The 13,957-nt window shown below is 40.8% G+C and overlaps 1 protein-coding gene across 1 annotated transcript in view; it reads left to right on the top strand.

The window, feature by feature from the left end:
- Positions 1–13,957, top strand: part of LOC116874797 (collagen alpha-4(VI) chain-like) — a 111,807-nt gene that overhangs the window by 82,410 nt on the left and 15,440 nt on the right. The window contains exon 33 of the mRNA XM_032869788.1: positions 12,054–12,144. Within this exon, the coding sequence (XP_032725679.1) occupies positions 12,054–12,144 (91 nt within the window). The remainder of the gene's footprint in view (positions 1–12,053; positions 12,145–13,957) is intronic.

Below are 13,957 nucleotides of genomic sequence, written 5' to 3'. Positions count from 1 at the left end.
CTGAAACCCACATAACACATTCTCGTGGAATATATGGGATGATTTATCAAAATAAAGACAGGTTCTCTAAGAGACTCCACTGCCAATATTCAACTGTGTTGGGCTAGCAAAAATGAAAATGTCGTATAGTTCAGCCTAATAGCTAGTTAATTTAGCTGTGCTAGACCATTTAATTTTCTCTTAAAGAGAGATGGTAGGTGACAGACACTGTTATCACAGCTGTGGATATGCTTCTAAGAATCAATAAATAAAATTATGATAGCTTGCAACCATTGGACTACATACTCTGGGTTTTGAGAAACAAAGTTAAAATGCAAAGCACTGAGTTCTTTTCTTGCTGTAACATTCCTCTTGTCCAGGAGTATGTGCGGGCACAGATGTGGTGTTGATGGAGCGGCCCTCAATAACTTCCTGAATGGATTCCTAAAGGCAGGATATAATCAAATAACAGTTAAAATTAGAGATTGGCTCTTCCATCAACAATGAGTGCCTTTGGAAAACTCTCTTCATCTTTCTGAGTCTCATTTTGCTTAGCTCTAAAATGGACAGAAGGTCACGAGTAAATGTTATCTAGCTCTCTTCCTGGTGTCATGATCTATTTTCAAAAAAGCATCTCCCTAATATTTGGGGAACGACCCTTGTGGTACAGTTACATTCCTCAAATGTCCAGCAGTGTGGCTGTCGGAGAGGATCCTGGGCACACTGTTGGGATCTGATGTAGAGTGAATGTTTGGTCAGGATGTTTTCGGCCTCTTAGTTGCTTTAGGTTCCAGGTAAAAGGATATAATCATATGTGAAAAGAATCTGCTAGCTTCAGTACACTTGGACCTCAGCTTGGTCACTTCTCTCTGCTGTCCTTTCTGTTTCTTAGACATATTCTTGCCCCGGGATGCTGGAAACCAATTCTGTTTCCTAAATGTAACAAAGTAGAAATGTTACATGGTGCTAAGTGTTGCTTGCCCACTCAAATGTAATGGATGACCTTGTTTCTGTTGACACCAGCAAGGAGAGAAACCATAAGAATGACAGCTCCATTCTCAAGGCCTGTCAGAAAAATCCTCATTTCTTCATAACTGGAGATAATTGCAGCCCTTAACCTCTCCCTACTCTGTGCATTATCCTTAGGGGTATCCTGTTAGGAGAGTAGAAATATCCTGTAATTTGTCTTTGGAATTATCTGCCTGAGGAATCTCTTTGACATTGCGTGAGGCTTTTGTCTTTCACCTCTATTTTGTTTATTTCACAAAACAGCACCCACATGCTTCTTCTGGAAAAATGATAGTTGTTCAATTTGAAATCATTATATAAACAGATGTCCGAACCTCTCAGTCCATTTAAACATTTTCAGAGGCTGTGGGACATATTAAGAAGACTTTTTAATATTGAGTCATCTTAGCCCTAAAAAAAAGTTTTGCAACATTGGACTATTTGTGTCTGGATCCAATTGTCTGTATGTATCTCAAAATATTTGCCCCATTTTTTAAAGTTAAAAAGCAGAGGATTGCAGGGAAAATGAAATTTGAGTCCCAGATTTCAAATTTTATTTTTCTTTATGAAAAGTCTAGTACATTTCCCCTTGAAACAGTACCTAGGAAAATAGCTCATATTTATTGACTCAGACACTATACTAAGATCTTTCCACTTATTGGTTCTTGTAATCCTTATAACAACCCAGTGAGATAACCATTGTGGACCCATTTCTCAGATAATGAAACTGAGATGTGGAGAAGTTAAATAATTTGCTTAAGGTCTGGAATTTTCATCAGTAATGAGATTTTGAGTTCACAAGTCAAGAACAGGAAGGGAGTTTAGAAGTTCTAAATTCTTCCCATGTATTAATTCATTTTATCTTTACAACACTATGAGATAAACATATGAACTAGCCCTCTTTTTATTTCTGTGTATTAAAAAAGAAGAATCCAAAGAATGGAGTGCTGGCTATCATGGAGACAAGAAAATAAGCAGACACATTAAGAGGATGGTAAAAAAAAATGGGGGTGGATAATTTTAAGTTTTGTGTAATTTCAGGATTCAGAAAAATTATAGGAGGACTTTTTTTTTTTTTTTTTTTTTAATTAAGAAAGTGTTGGGTTGCCTAGAGAGCCTCTTTCAGAGGCCATGGATAACCTGCAGCTGAGGCCTTGTGGGTTGCTATTTTCCATTAGATTGTTACTGCTCTAAGTCCAGGATCAGCAGCCAAGGGAAGAAATTAGGTAAAGACTTCACATTCTGGGGGTGCCTGGGCAGCTCAGTGGGTCAAAGCCTCTGCCTTCGGCTTGGGTCGTGATCCCAGGGTTGTGGGATCGAGCCTCACATTGGGCTCTTTTCTCAGCAGGGAGCCTGCTTCCCCCTTCTCTCTGCCTGCCTCTCTGCCTACTTGTGATTTCTGTCTGTCAAATAAATAAAATCTCAAAAAAAAAAAAAAAAGACTTCACACTCTGTTTTGGTCCTATATGTTATTTGGACATGTTTTCTTGACACTGGGACATCAACTTATTCACCTATAAAATGGGGATAAGCTCACAGATATGTCGAAAGAGTTCTAAGAGGTGGTGCCTATAGGGACATTGGGCTGACACTTTCTATGTGTATACTTAGTGGGTAGCCATTATTGTTATCATCTCTTCTTCAGGGACCTGAAGAGTGCCTCTTCACCCAAGAACTATTAAATTAGACAGCTTCTGTTTAGTAAGCACCCATGAAGTTCCAACCACTGTGCTATGTGGTTTTCATGCCTTGTCTCCTTAACCCATCAATACTCAAAATGTGGTCCTGGAACCAGCAGCAAGACCATTACCCGGGTAATGAGAAATGCCAAATCTCAGACTCTACCACTGATCTAATTAATTGAGCTCTGCATTAAAAAAAAAAAAGATTTTTAAAAAATTATTTGTTTAGAGAGAGAACGTGCTCGAGCAGGGGGAGGGGCAGAGGGAAAAGGAGAGAGAGAATCTCAAGCACACTCCACGTTGAGAGTAGGGTAGAGCTGGGTGCACCATCCCAGGCTCTGCATTTTTAACAAGATCCCTAGATGGTTTGCATGAGTGTTAAAGTTTGAGGAGTGTTGGTCCAATCCTCATAACTATCCCACAAGTTAATAATGATAATCTACATTTCCCAGATGAGGTAAGGGAAGGCCAGAGGTAAAGGAACTTGTTTTAACCTGCATAGTCCTGGAATTTGTACTCTAATCTGTCAGGTTTCCAAGTCCCACTCTGCCACCTGCCACCTCAATCCAATGCCAATCCCTAATGTTAGTTGGGAAGTCCAGGAGTAGGCAGCTGTTTCACGGCAGTCTTGGTAGGATGGGGTCATGCCAACTGCAAGGAGCCAGGGCTGGACTCAAGCTCCTGGGGTCAGTCACAGGTCGCATGACTACTCTGTCTGCCTCCTTCCCCAGTTTGTCCATTTTCCCTTGTTCCCCCAAGTTCTTGCCTCAACTGGAAGCCAGATGGTTTCTAAGTCTCTCTCCTTAGGGTCCAGTTAGCTCTTCCTCTGTCCAAGGCAAATCCTCCTCCCAGCACTTGCTTTCTTTCCTTCTATTCCCATACAAGTCGAGAGCCTCCCCCAGCTCAGTCCCAGGAATAAACATTGTCCCATGACTCTGGCAGCTTTGTGCAGCAGCTAGAGCATTGGATTGAACCCTGTGGGTCCCTCCAGCTCAGGGCTCATGCGGACTTCTTTAAAAATTGGGGGCTGGAGTTTGAGAGTTGTCTGAATCCTTTGAAGAAGTATTTTTCTGTCTAAGAAATAAAAGAGGATGTGAATGCAAATCCATGTGCCATGTCTTCTCCCCTCCATAAACTCCCGTCTTTAGTACACAACTAGTCCCAACAGACTACAGCTGGACACTCAGGAATGAAGTTGAGAAACTCACCAGAGGCATTGATTCAAACTACCGTAAAGCTTTGCGCCCCAAGCAGGTCACTTAGTCTGTGTTTAAGGTACTCTGTTTTTGAAATTTCCTTCTCTGATGCTGATGGGAGTTTTCACTAAGACTCATAGAGCCAATTTTCTCGTCTCCTCATACTGAATTCCCTCCCACACTGTCTCTCTGCTTGAGCTTGAGCTTTCCCGGGAATTATCTTGTTTACCTTATCAGTGACTAGGACCATGCTGGTATGCCCAAATTCAAAGTAGAGGTTCATTAATGAAAACTCGGTATGGATGAATCTATACTGAATCATACTTCCCTATGGACTTCCATTGTGTTCTTGTGTACTTGTTCCCACAATTCTATTTTTGCAAGAGCACTAAAAATTTTAGGCATGATCACAAAATTATTCTTCCTAAGAAAAGTTTTTAAAAAGATGCAAGTTTTGTAACTATTCCAATTCAGTTGGGTTTGGTAATTTTCCAATAAGCAGACAACAGATGGAAGAGTTATATCCTCTGAGTTGCTCGGATAGAAAAGGTAACATGAGGCAAATACAGAAGATTAGAACTGAGGACCAGTCTGTGTTGACACAGGAAGAAAACTTGTGGCATCCATTCAGACCCTCAACTCTATTGCTGAGGAATCTGAGGCACCAGACCCTTGTCCAAGGTCACACAGCCAGCCACGGCAGATCAAGGACAAGGACCTGGGATACTGACACCACATCTGTTACTGCTGCATTGGACTCTTCTCATGGACCAAACTTGGGAGGATTTTTGGATTTCTTTAATGTCTTTCATACAATCTTAAAAATTCACACAAACTCTGCATTTTATAGCACACTTCCGTATGTTTCTTGTGATTTAAAAGTAATGTACCCGAATTTAATGTTTCCCCACAACTCTTGGAATAAAATGGGTGCTCCTAGGGTTATCTCAGTCTTCCCATAGCTCCTGGAACACTGCCCTGGATCCTGATTTCAGCAGCCTTTCAAAGTGCTTCATGTGATTTCCAGGAAAGCTATCAAATGTCTACTGTTCTCTCTAACCCCTGGTGATTAATTAGGACCACTTGGTTTGGTCAGTACTCAGCTGATGACCATGTGGAATAGATCTAAATGTTGAATTTGGGCAGCTCTTCCCTTTTTCTTCACGTCCGCCTCCACCATCTGGCAGGGGGTTCCAGGGTTTCAGATGTGCTGTGTGGCTGCACATTGGAGGTGGGCGTTCTCTAATCTATAGGGAGTGGGAACAAAGGAGACTTCTTGAGAAAACCACTATGTACCTCTGGGCCTTTGTACATGCTGTTCCTCCAGATTCTAATCCTTTTGCCTGCTTCTTTGCTAAGTAAGTATCCTACTCATTCTTCCCAAAGTGCCAGATGTCAGTATCTTCATCAGGCTCCCTAGATCCCCTGAGCTTCAAATGAACCCCCTCTTCCTTTGTTCCTAAAACATATTATTGACCTCTTTCTTTCTTGAAATTTGTTTATCTGTCCTTCCTGCTAGGTCTTACACACTTTGAGGGCGTGATTGTCATTTTTGTATCTCTGTAGGGATTGTTAAAACCTCTGTTTTGTAGTTGTTCAATCAGTCTTGGTTGATTTTAATTAAGTCAGGAAATAGCATAACCAGGTGAGGAAATTTCAATTTTTTAATGTATGTTGGATTCTATTGACTATTTTGGAACAGTTTCAGAAGAATAGGTTTTAATTATTCTTTAAGTGTTTGGTACAATTGCGTTGGGAAGCCATCTGGCCCTGGGCTCTTGTTTGTTGGGAGATTTTTGATTATTGTTTCAATTTCATTGCTGGTTATAGGTCTGTTCGGGTTTTCTATTTCTTCAGAGTTCAATTTTGGTAGTTTATATACCTCTAGGAATGCATCTATTTCTAATTTGTTGTCTAATTTGTTGGCATATGGTTGCTCATATAATATGTTCTTATAATTGTATTTCTTCACTATTGCTTGTGATTTCTTCTCTTTCATTCATGATTTTATCTATTTGGGTCCTTTCTCTTTTCTTTTTGATAAATCTGGGCAGGGGGTTAACAATTTTATTAATTCTTTCAAACAACCAGCTCCTCGTCTTGTTGATCTGTTCTACTGTTCTTTTGGTTTCTGTTTCATTGATTTTTGCTCTGATCTTTATTATTTCTCCTCTTGGGCTGGGTTTAGGCTTTTTCTTGCTGTTCTTTCTCCAACTCTTTTAGGTGTAGGGATAGGTTGTGTATTTGAGACCTTTCTTGAGAAAGGCTTGTATTGCTATGTACTTTCCTTTTAGGACTGCCTTTCCTGCATCCAAATATTTTGAACAGTGTGTTTTCATTTTCATTTGTTTCTATGAATTTTATTTAAAAACTTTATTTATTTATTTCTTAAATTTCTTTTCATTGTTCCAGAATTCATTGTTTATGTGCCACACCCAGGGCTCCATGCAATATGTGCCCTCCACAATACCCACCACCAGGCTCACCCAACCTCCCATTCCCCTCCCCTCCAAAACCCTCAGTTAGTTCCTCAGAGTCCACAATTTTTTAAAATTCTTCTTTAATTTCCTGGTTGACCCATTCATTCTTTAGTAGGATGCTTTTTAGCTTCCATGTATTTGAGTTATTTTCAACTTTCCCCTTGAGACTGAGTTCTAGTTTGAAAGCATTGTGGTCTGAAAATACACAGGGAATGAGCCCAATCTTTTGGTACCAGTTAAGAACTAATTTGGAACCCAGGATGTAACCTGTTCTGGAGAATGTACCATAGGCACTAGGGAAGATTGTGTTTTCTGTCACTTTGGAATGGAATGTTCTGAATGTATCTGTGATGTCCATCTGGTCCAATGAGTCTTTTAAAGTCTTTATTTCCTTGTTGATCTTTTGCTTAGAATATCTGTCCATTGTGGTAGTAAAAAGGGTGTTACTGTTCAACTATTATTATATTATTGTCGATGTGTTTCTTTGATTTTGTTATTAATTGGTTTCTATAATTGGCTGCTCCCATGTTAGGGGCATAAATATTTATAATTGCTAGATCTTTTTGTTGAATAGACACTTTAATTATGATAGAGTATCCTTCCTCTTCTCTTATTACAGTCTTTGGCTTAAATTCTAATTTGTCTGATATAAGGATTGCCACCCCCAGCTTTCTTTTGATGTCCATTAGCATGGTAAATAGCTTTCCACCCCCTCATTTTCAATCTGGAAGTGTGGTCTCAGTCTAAAATGAGTCTCTTGCAGACAGCATATCGATAGATCTTGTCTTTTATCCAATCTGATACCCTGTGTCTTTTGATTGGGAGCATTTAGCCCATTTACTTTCAGGGTAACTATTGAAAGATATGAATTTAGTGTCATTATATTGCCTGTAAGGTGACTGTTACTGTATATTGTCTGTTCCTTTCTAGTCTGTTGCTTTCAGGCTCTCTCTTTGCTTAAAGGACCCCTTTCAATATTTCTTGTAGGGCTGGTTTGGTGTTTACAAATTCTTTTAGTTTTTGTTTGTCCTGGAAGCTTTTTATGTCTCCTTCTATTTTCTTTCTTTTTTTATTTTATTTCTTTTCAGCATAACAGTATTCATTGTTTTTGCACCACACCCAGTGCTCCATGCAATACGTGTCCTCTCCAATACCCACCACCTGGCTTCCCCAACCTCCCACCCCCCACCCTTTCAAAACCCTCAGGTTGTTTTTCAGAGTCCATAGTCTCTCATGGTTCACCTCCCCTTCCAATTTCCCTCAACTCCCTTCTCCTCTCCATCTCCCCATGTCCTCCGTGTTATTTGTTATGCTCCACAAATAAGTGAAACCATATGATAATTGACTCTCTCTGCTTGACTTATTTCACTCAGCATAATCTCTTCCAGTCCCGTCCATGTTGCTACAAAAGTTGCGTATTCATCCTTTCTGATGGAGGCATAATACTCTATAGTGTATATGGACCACATCTTCCTTATCCATCCGTCCGTTGAAGGGCATCTTGGTTCTTTCCACAGTTTGGCGACCGTGGACATTGCTGCTATAAACATTGGGGTACAGATGGCCCTTCTTTTCACTACATCTGTATCTTTGGGGTAAATACCCAGTAGTGCAATTTCAGGGTCATAAGGAAGCTCTATTTTTAATTTCTTGAGGAATCTCCACACTGTTCTCCAAAGTGGCTGCACCAACTTGCATTCCCACCAACAGTGTAAGAGGGTTCCCCTTTCTCCACATCCTGTCCAAAACACGTTGTTTTCTGTCTTGCTAATTTTGGCCATTCTAACTGGTGTAAGGTGGTATCTCAATGTGGTTTTAATTTGAATCTCCCTGATGGCTAGTGATGATGAACATTTTTTTAATGTGTTTGATAGCCATTTGTCTGTCTTCATTGGAGAAGTGTCTGTTCATATCTTCTGCCCATTTTTTGATATGATTATCTGTTTTGTGTGTGTTGAGTTTGAGAAATTCTTTATAGTACAGACAAAAGGTTGATATCCAGGATCTCCTTCTATTTTCAATGACAACCTAGTTGAATATAGTATTCTTGGCTGCATATTTTCCTCATTTAGTGCCCTGAATGTATCATGCTAGTCCTTTCTGGCCTGCCAGGTCTCTGTGGATATGTTTGCTGCCAATCTAATGTTTCTACTGTTGTAGGTTACAGACCTCTTGTCCTGAGTTGCTTTCAGGATTTTCTATTTGTCTCTGAGATTTGTAAATTTTACTATTAGATAATGGGGTGTTGACCTCTATTTGTATTGATTTTGAGGGGAGTTCTCTGTGCCTCCTGGATTTTGATGCCTGTTTTCTTCCCCAAATTAGGGAAGTTCTCCACTGTACTTTACACCTGTGTGCCTTCTGCACCCTCTCTCTTTCTTCTTCTTCTGGGATCTCAATTATTCTCATATTGTTTCCTTTTATGGTATCACTTATCTTTCGAATTCTCCCCTCATGATCCAGTAGTTGTCTCTCTTTTTCTCAGCTTCCTTATTCTCCATCATTTGGTCCTCTATATTACTAATTCTGTCTTCCGCCTCATTTATCATAACAATTAGAGCCTCCAGTTTTTGATTGCACCACATTAATAACCTTTTTGATTTTGACTTGGTAAAATTTTATTTCTCCAGAAAGGGATTCTCTAGTACCTTCTATGCTTTTTTCAAGCCCAGCTAGTATCTTTATAATCATCATTCAGAACTCTATTTCCAATATCTTACTAACGTATGTATTGATTAGTCTGTACTGCCTCTTGCTCTTTTTTTGAGGTGAGATTTTCCATTTTGTCATTTTATCCTGAGAAGAATAGATGAATGAGAACAAAATGCTAATAGTGTAACAACAACCCCGGAAAAATATACACTAGATTTGGATATATTTTGGTCTGTTAGAGGAAATTGTCTCCCAAAATTTTGAAAGAAAACTCATATATATACAAAATATATACAAATATATACAAAAAAAGGGCAAATACAGTGGAGGGATGGAATATGACTATAAAAATGAAAAATAAGAAAGTATTTAAAATGGAATTGATAAGATGTTGGTTGGAAAAGGAAAGAAGAAATTTTTTTTTTTTAAAAGTAGAAAAAGAAACAATTTTAAAAATTTAACTTTGAAAAACTAAAGAATCATGGGGGAAAAGCTGTGAATTCTATGTGCTATATTCCCCTAGCACTGGAGTTTTGCAGTTCTCAATGATCGGTAAACTCGGTCTTGGCTGGATGTTCTTGCTGATCTTCTGGTGGACAGACCTGTTGCAGTGATTCTCAAATGTCTTTGCCTGAGGCAGAATTGCATGGGACTTGCCAGGGGCCAGGCCAAGTAATCTGCTCTGTTTTGCTCTTGGTAGCTTTTGTTCCCTGAACGCTTTCTGTACAGCTTTGGGGGACGAGAATGATAATGGTGGCCACCTGGTCTCTGGCCCCAGAGGAACCAAGAACTTGGGGTCCCACTCTTCAATGTGCCCTCAAAGAAAAGGAGTAGGTGACTCCCATCTCTCTGGCCTCCAGCCGCACTCTGCTTACGCAGTCTGTGACAGAGCAGACTGGGTAATTTCTATCTCTGGTGCAAGGCCTCTGTGCCAGATTCCTGTCCAGATTCCTGCAGTGCACTCTGTGCCACTCCTCCCAGAGGAGGAAGGAGGGGGTCTCCCCAGATCTGCACTTGTGGGATCTCTGTTCAAAGAACAGTGGCCTGACTGTGCATCAGATCACAGTTTATGGCAACCCCGAGCTGAGAGCCCACTCCTTGGCTCTGTCTCTGCAGCTGGCTTCCCCATCTAATACCTGGGAGCTCTGCCACACTCAGACACCCCTGGTTTTTTGTGATCCTGCAGGTCCTGAGACCTCACTGTCCCCACAAGTGCTCCACCCCCTGCTTAGCCACTGGAGCGACCTCCCTCCACGGAGAAAACTTGTAAAAGTTCCAATTTTGTACTCTGCCACTCTGTCACTTGCCAGGAGCTGGGCCCTGCCCCTGTGGTCTATCTTTCCATCTATCCCCTCAGATTCTCTTCTCTGCCTGTCCTACCTTTCAGAAAGTGGTCGATTTTCTGTTCCTAGAATTGCTGCTATTCTTTTCTTTGATCTCCTGTTGAGTTTGTAGGTATTCAGAATGGTTTGATAACTAGCTGAATTCCTGGGACCAGATGAAATTTAGGTTCCTGCTCCTCCACCATCTTGCCCCTCTCTCCAAAAGTTCAACTCTTTATATTTCTTTCTCCACATGGGTTTTTCTTTCATGTAATCTCACTCTGAGAGCTAAAGTGGAGGATATGCTGCAGTCCCAGCCAGAAAGACTGAAGAGCTCTGTTAGGAGGACATGTTACAGAAAATTCTTTCCCAAAGTAGCCTTTGCCTGTCTTCTCTGCTTGAGGGTTAGCATGACAGCTTCATGTCCCTATCACCTTGATTCTAGAGGTGGGTCTACAACCTACTTGGCCACAGGGATTAAGGAAGAGGAATTGCCCTTCAGTGGTGCCCTGTCCTTTACATTTTGACAGAGAGCAGACAATGTGATGGACATGAATAATCTTAGATACCCCTCATACCTGGACAGAAATAAGCTGACAGTATTCCAAATTTCATCATGAGGTGTAGGGTCTGCAAATAATCTGCATCTGTCAGGGAAGGTTAACTGCAGAAACATTCATGTCCAAGTCTCAGTGGCTTAACATAATCAAGTATTCTTTCATCATCTGTCACAAGGGAATGTGGGTCCTTGGATGTGGGTGTGGAACGGACAAGCATTTTTTTTCTATGCAGCCATTTCAGGACCTGGGCTTCTACCAAAGACCCCCTCATACAGAAGGGCCTCTAAGTCTTTCTCTGAGTCCTTCATATTTGGCTGGCAGATGTGCACACACAGAGTGTCATACATGATCTAGAAATAGGATCCCTCTACCCACATGGCATTGGCTAGACCCCATTCATGGTCCCAGTTAACTACAAGGACAATGGAAAATGTCATCTGTTGTGGCCCTAGGAAGAAGAGGGAATGGGTTTGTTGATTACCTAGTTGTCACATGAATTTGTTGGATTTATTGTTGTTATCATTGTTTGTTTTTAAGTTTTGATATCAGTTATTACATTAATCATAATTGGAAAGGTTGAAGGAAGGAGGTAAATAGATTTTCCATCCCTACAAAGCCTTCCCTGAGTCCTCCTCCCTCTTGCCTTCTGGCTTTGGTATGTACCAGCCCTGAACATCAGGAATATGCTAGAGAGGCCTCCCTATGGTATCTACCTCTTTCCATTCTAATAGCGTATGACCTATATGACCACCTCCTCAAAGGGTCTGCCTGTTTGTGTTTAAAGCTCCCACCATATTGCATCTTGCATACTGTGGATAATCACTAAACATTTATGGAATTTATAAATGATTGAATCTTCAATTCCCTGACCTTCATTCCAACACAACACAACACAACACAACACAACACTGGTTGAGTTTTATACACATCGGAAGTCTGAAGACCCACATGTCCCCACAGCAACAGTAGTCTAATGTTCAGGTTAGAACTAGAGAACTAAATGACAATAAATAACCGTAATAGGTAATACCAAATTATTTATCTGTATATAAATACATGTATTCTCTAAAACTATCAAACGAATGTCTTTCTCATCTGAATTGGAAAAAGCATGAAAAACGTGACCTGAAATTTAATTCCATTACTGATAACCTTGTGTATGTGTTTGGATTAGATGGATGGAACCAACAGATTTCAGCTGTTCGTCTGGAAGACCGAGAGGCACCAGGACGTGGAACACATGGCCCACTGTACTCTCTGCTATGGTAAGCCCGGACAACATTTCTGATCAGACTGATGTCTTTAGAGCAGGATGAATTCACTGGTGGCCACAGGCTAGATGGGCCCTACAGATGTATTTTCACTTGAATATGTGCAGAATCTTAGAATCTGGGAATTCCTATGAAGTCCGGATTTCCAGTTTTTCTTAGGACTCATCTTGAGAATCACAGACACTGTATTCCTTTGTTGCCACAGTCAGCCTGAACTGAGTTGTATTTGACCTCTTTTGATAGACAAATGTCTTGGAGGGCCCCACAGTCCCTTCTGTCCCTGTAGTTTATCCCTAGCCTGTTCTGCTTATTTATCTGTCCAGCCAGGCTCCTGTTGATGGCTGGGCTTATGTTCCTCACTTAGTGGGCCCTTAGTGTGCAAGGCAGACCTCTGAACTAATTGTCCAGAATCCTGTGTGCTCAGCCTGGAACTGCCATTGACCACTAGTGGAATATTGGCAAGTCATTTGATGTGTCTGTGTCTCTGGCTTCCTTCACTATACCTGCACTCATATTCATCTGTGCCAGAGAGAACTTTGTACTGAAACCCTTGCCTGCCCAAGTGCAAAGCACTCTCATCCACACCCCTGGCACCCGGGGCCAAAGGGAGTCTTATAGGTGAAACTGAAAGGGGATTTAATTGTTCCCTCTACTGGTCCACACTTAGACCTAACACTGCCATGGGAGATTTGCCCTGAGAAGTTGGTCAAGTCAAATACAGTGCCTGCTGTTTATAATGTATGTTACAGTTGATGAGCTGCTTTCACACCCACCAAATCATTTGACACGTGGTCTCTCTGGGTCTTGGTTCCTTCTTTTTTTTTTTTTTTTTGTTCCTTCTCCTATAGAAGGATAAGCCTGGCTGGTATTTACTGAGTGCTTACTTGTATTAACTCATTTTTTTTTTTAAAGCCCTCCCCAATTAATTTACTAAATGTTAATCTTCATTTCATCCTGGGTAACCTGACTTTTCACTGCTGGGTATTTTCTTGTACTATTTCTGATTATATGGTGTCCAAGCCCAGTTCCTGAGCCCTCTTAGATATTATTTATATTCCAATTTTAATATATAATATGTAGTATATCACATGTTTTTTTTTTCCCTTTCTTTTCTTTATTTTTTTTTTAATTTTATTTTTTATAAACATATATTTTTTTTCCCGAGGGGTACAGGTCTGTGAATCGCCAGGTTTACACACTTCACAGCACTCACCATAGCACATACCCTCCCCAATGTCCATAATATCCCCACCCCCCAACCCCCCTCCCCCCAGCAACCCTCAGTTTGTTGTGAGATTAAGAGTCACTTATGGTTTATCTCCCTCCCAATCCCATCTTGCTTCATTTACTCTTCTCCTATCCCCTTAACCCCCATGTTGCATCTCCTCTGCCTCATATCAGGGAGATCATATGATAGTTGTCTTTCTCCGATTGACTTATTTCGCTAAGCATGATACCCTCTAGTTCCATCCAATCGTCACAAATGGCAAGATTTCATTTCTTTTGATGGCTGCATAGTATTCCATTGTGTATATATACCACTTCTTCTTTATCCATTCGTCTGTTGATGGACATCTAGGTTCTTTCCATAGTTTGGCTATTGTAGACATTGCTGCTATAAACATTCGGGTGCACGTGCCCCTTCGGATCACTACGTTTGTATCTTTAGGGTAAATACCCAGCAGTGCAATTGCTGGGTCATAGGTTAGTTCTATTTTCAACATTTTGAGGAACCTCCATGCTGTTTTCCAGAGTGGTTGCACCAGCTTGCATTCCCACCAACAGTGTAGGAGGGTTCCCCTTTCTC

This window comes from Lontra canadensis, unplaced genomic scaffold (assembly GCF_010015895.1).
Source record: "Lontra canadensis isolate GAN:19392208 unplaced genomic scaffold, GSC_riverotter_1.0 scaffold38, whole genome shotgun sequence".
NCBI lineage: Eukaryota > Metazoa > Chordata > Mammalia > Carnivora > Mustelidae > Lontra > Lontra canadensis.
The sequence above is the reverse complement of the archived record's forward strand: the minus strand, read 5'-3'. Positions and strand labels throughout refer to the sequence as shown.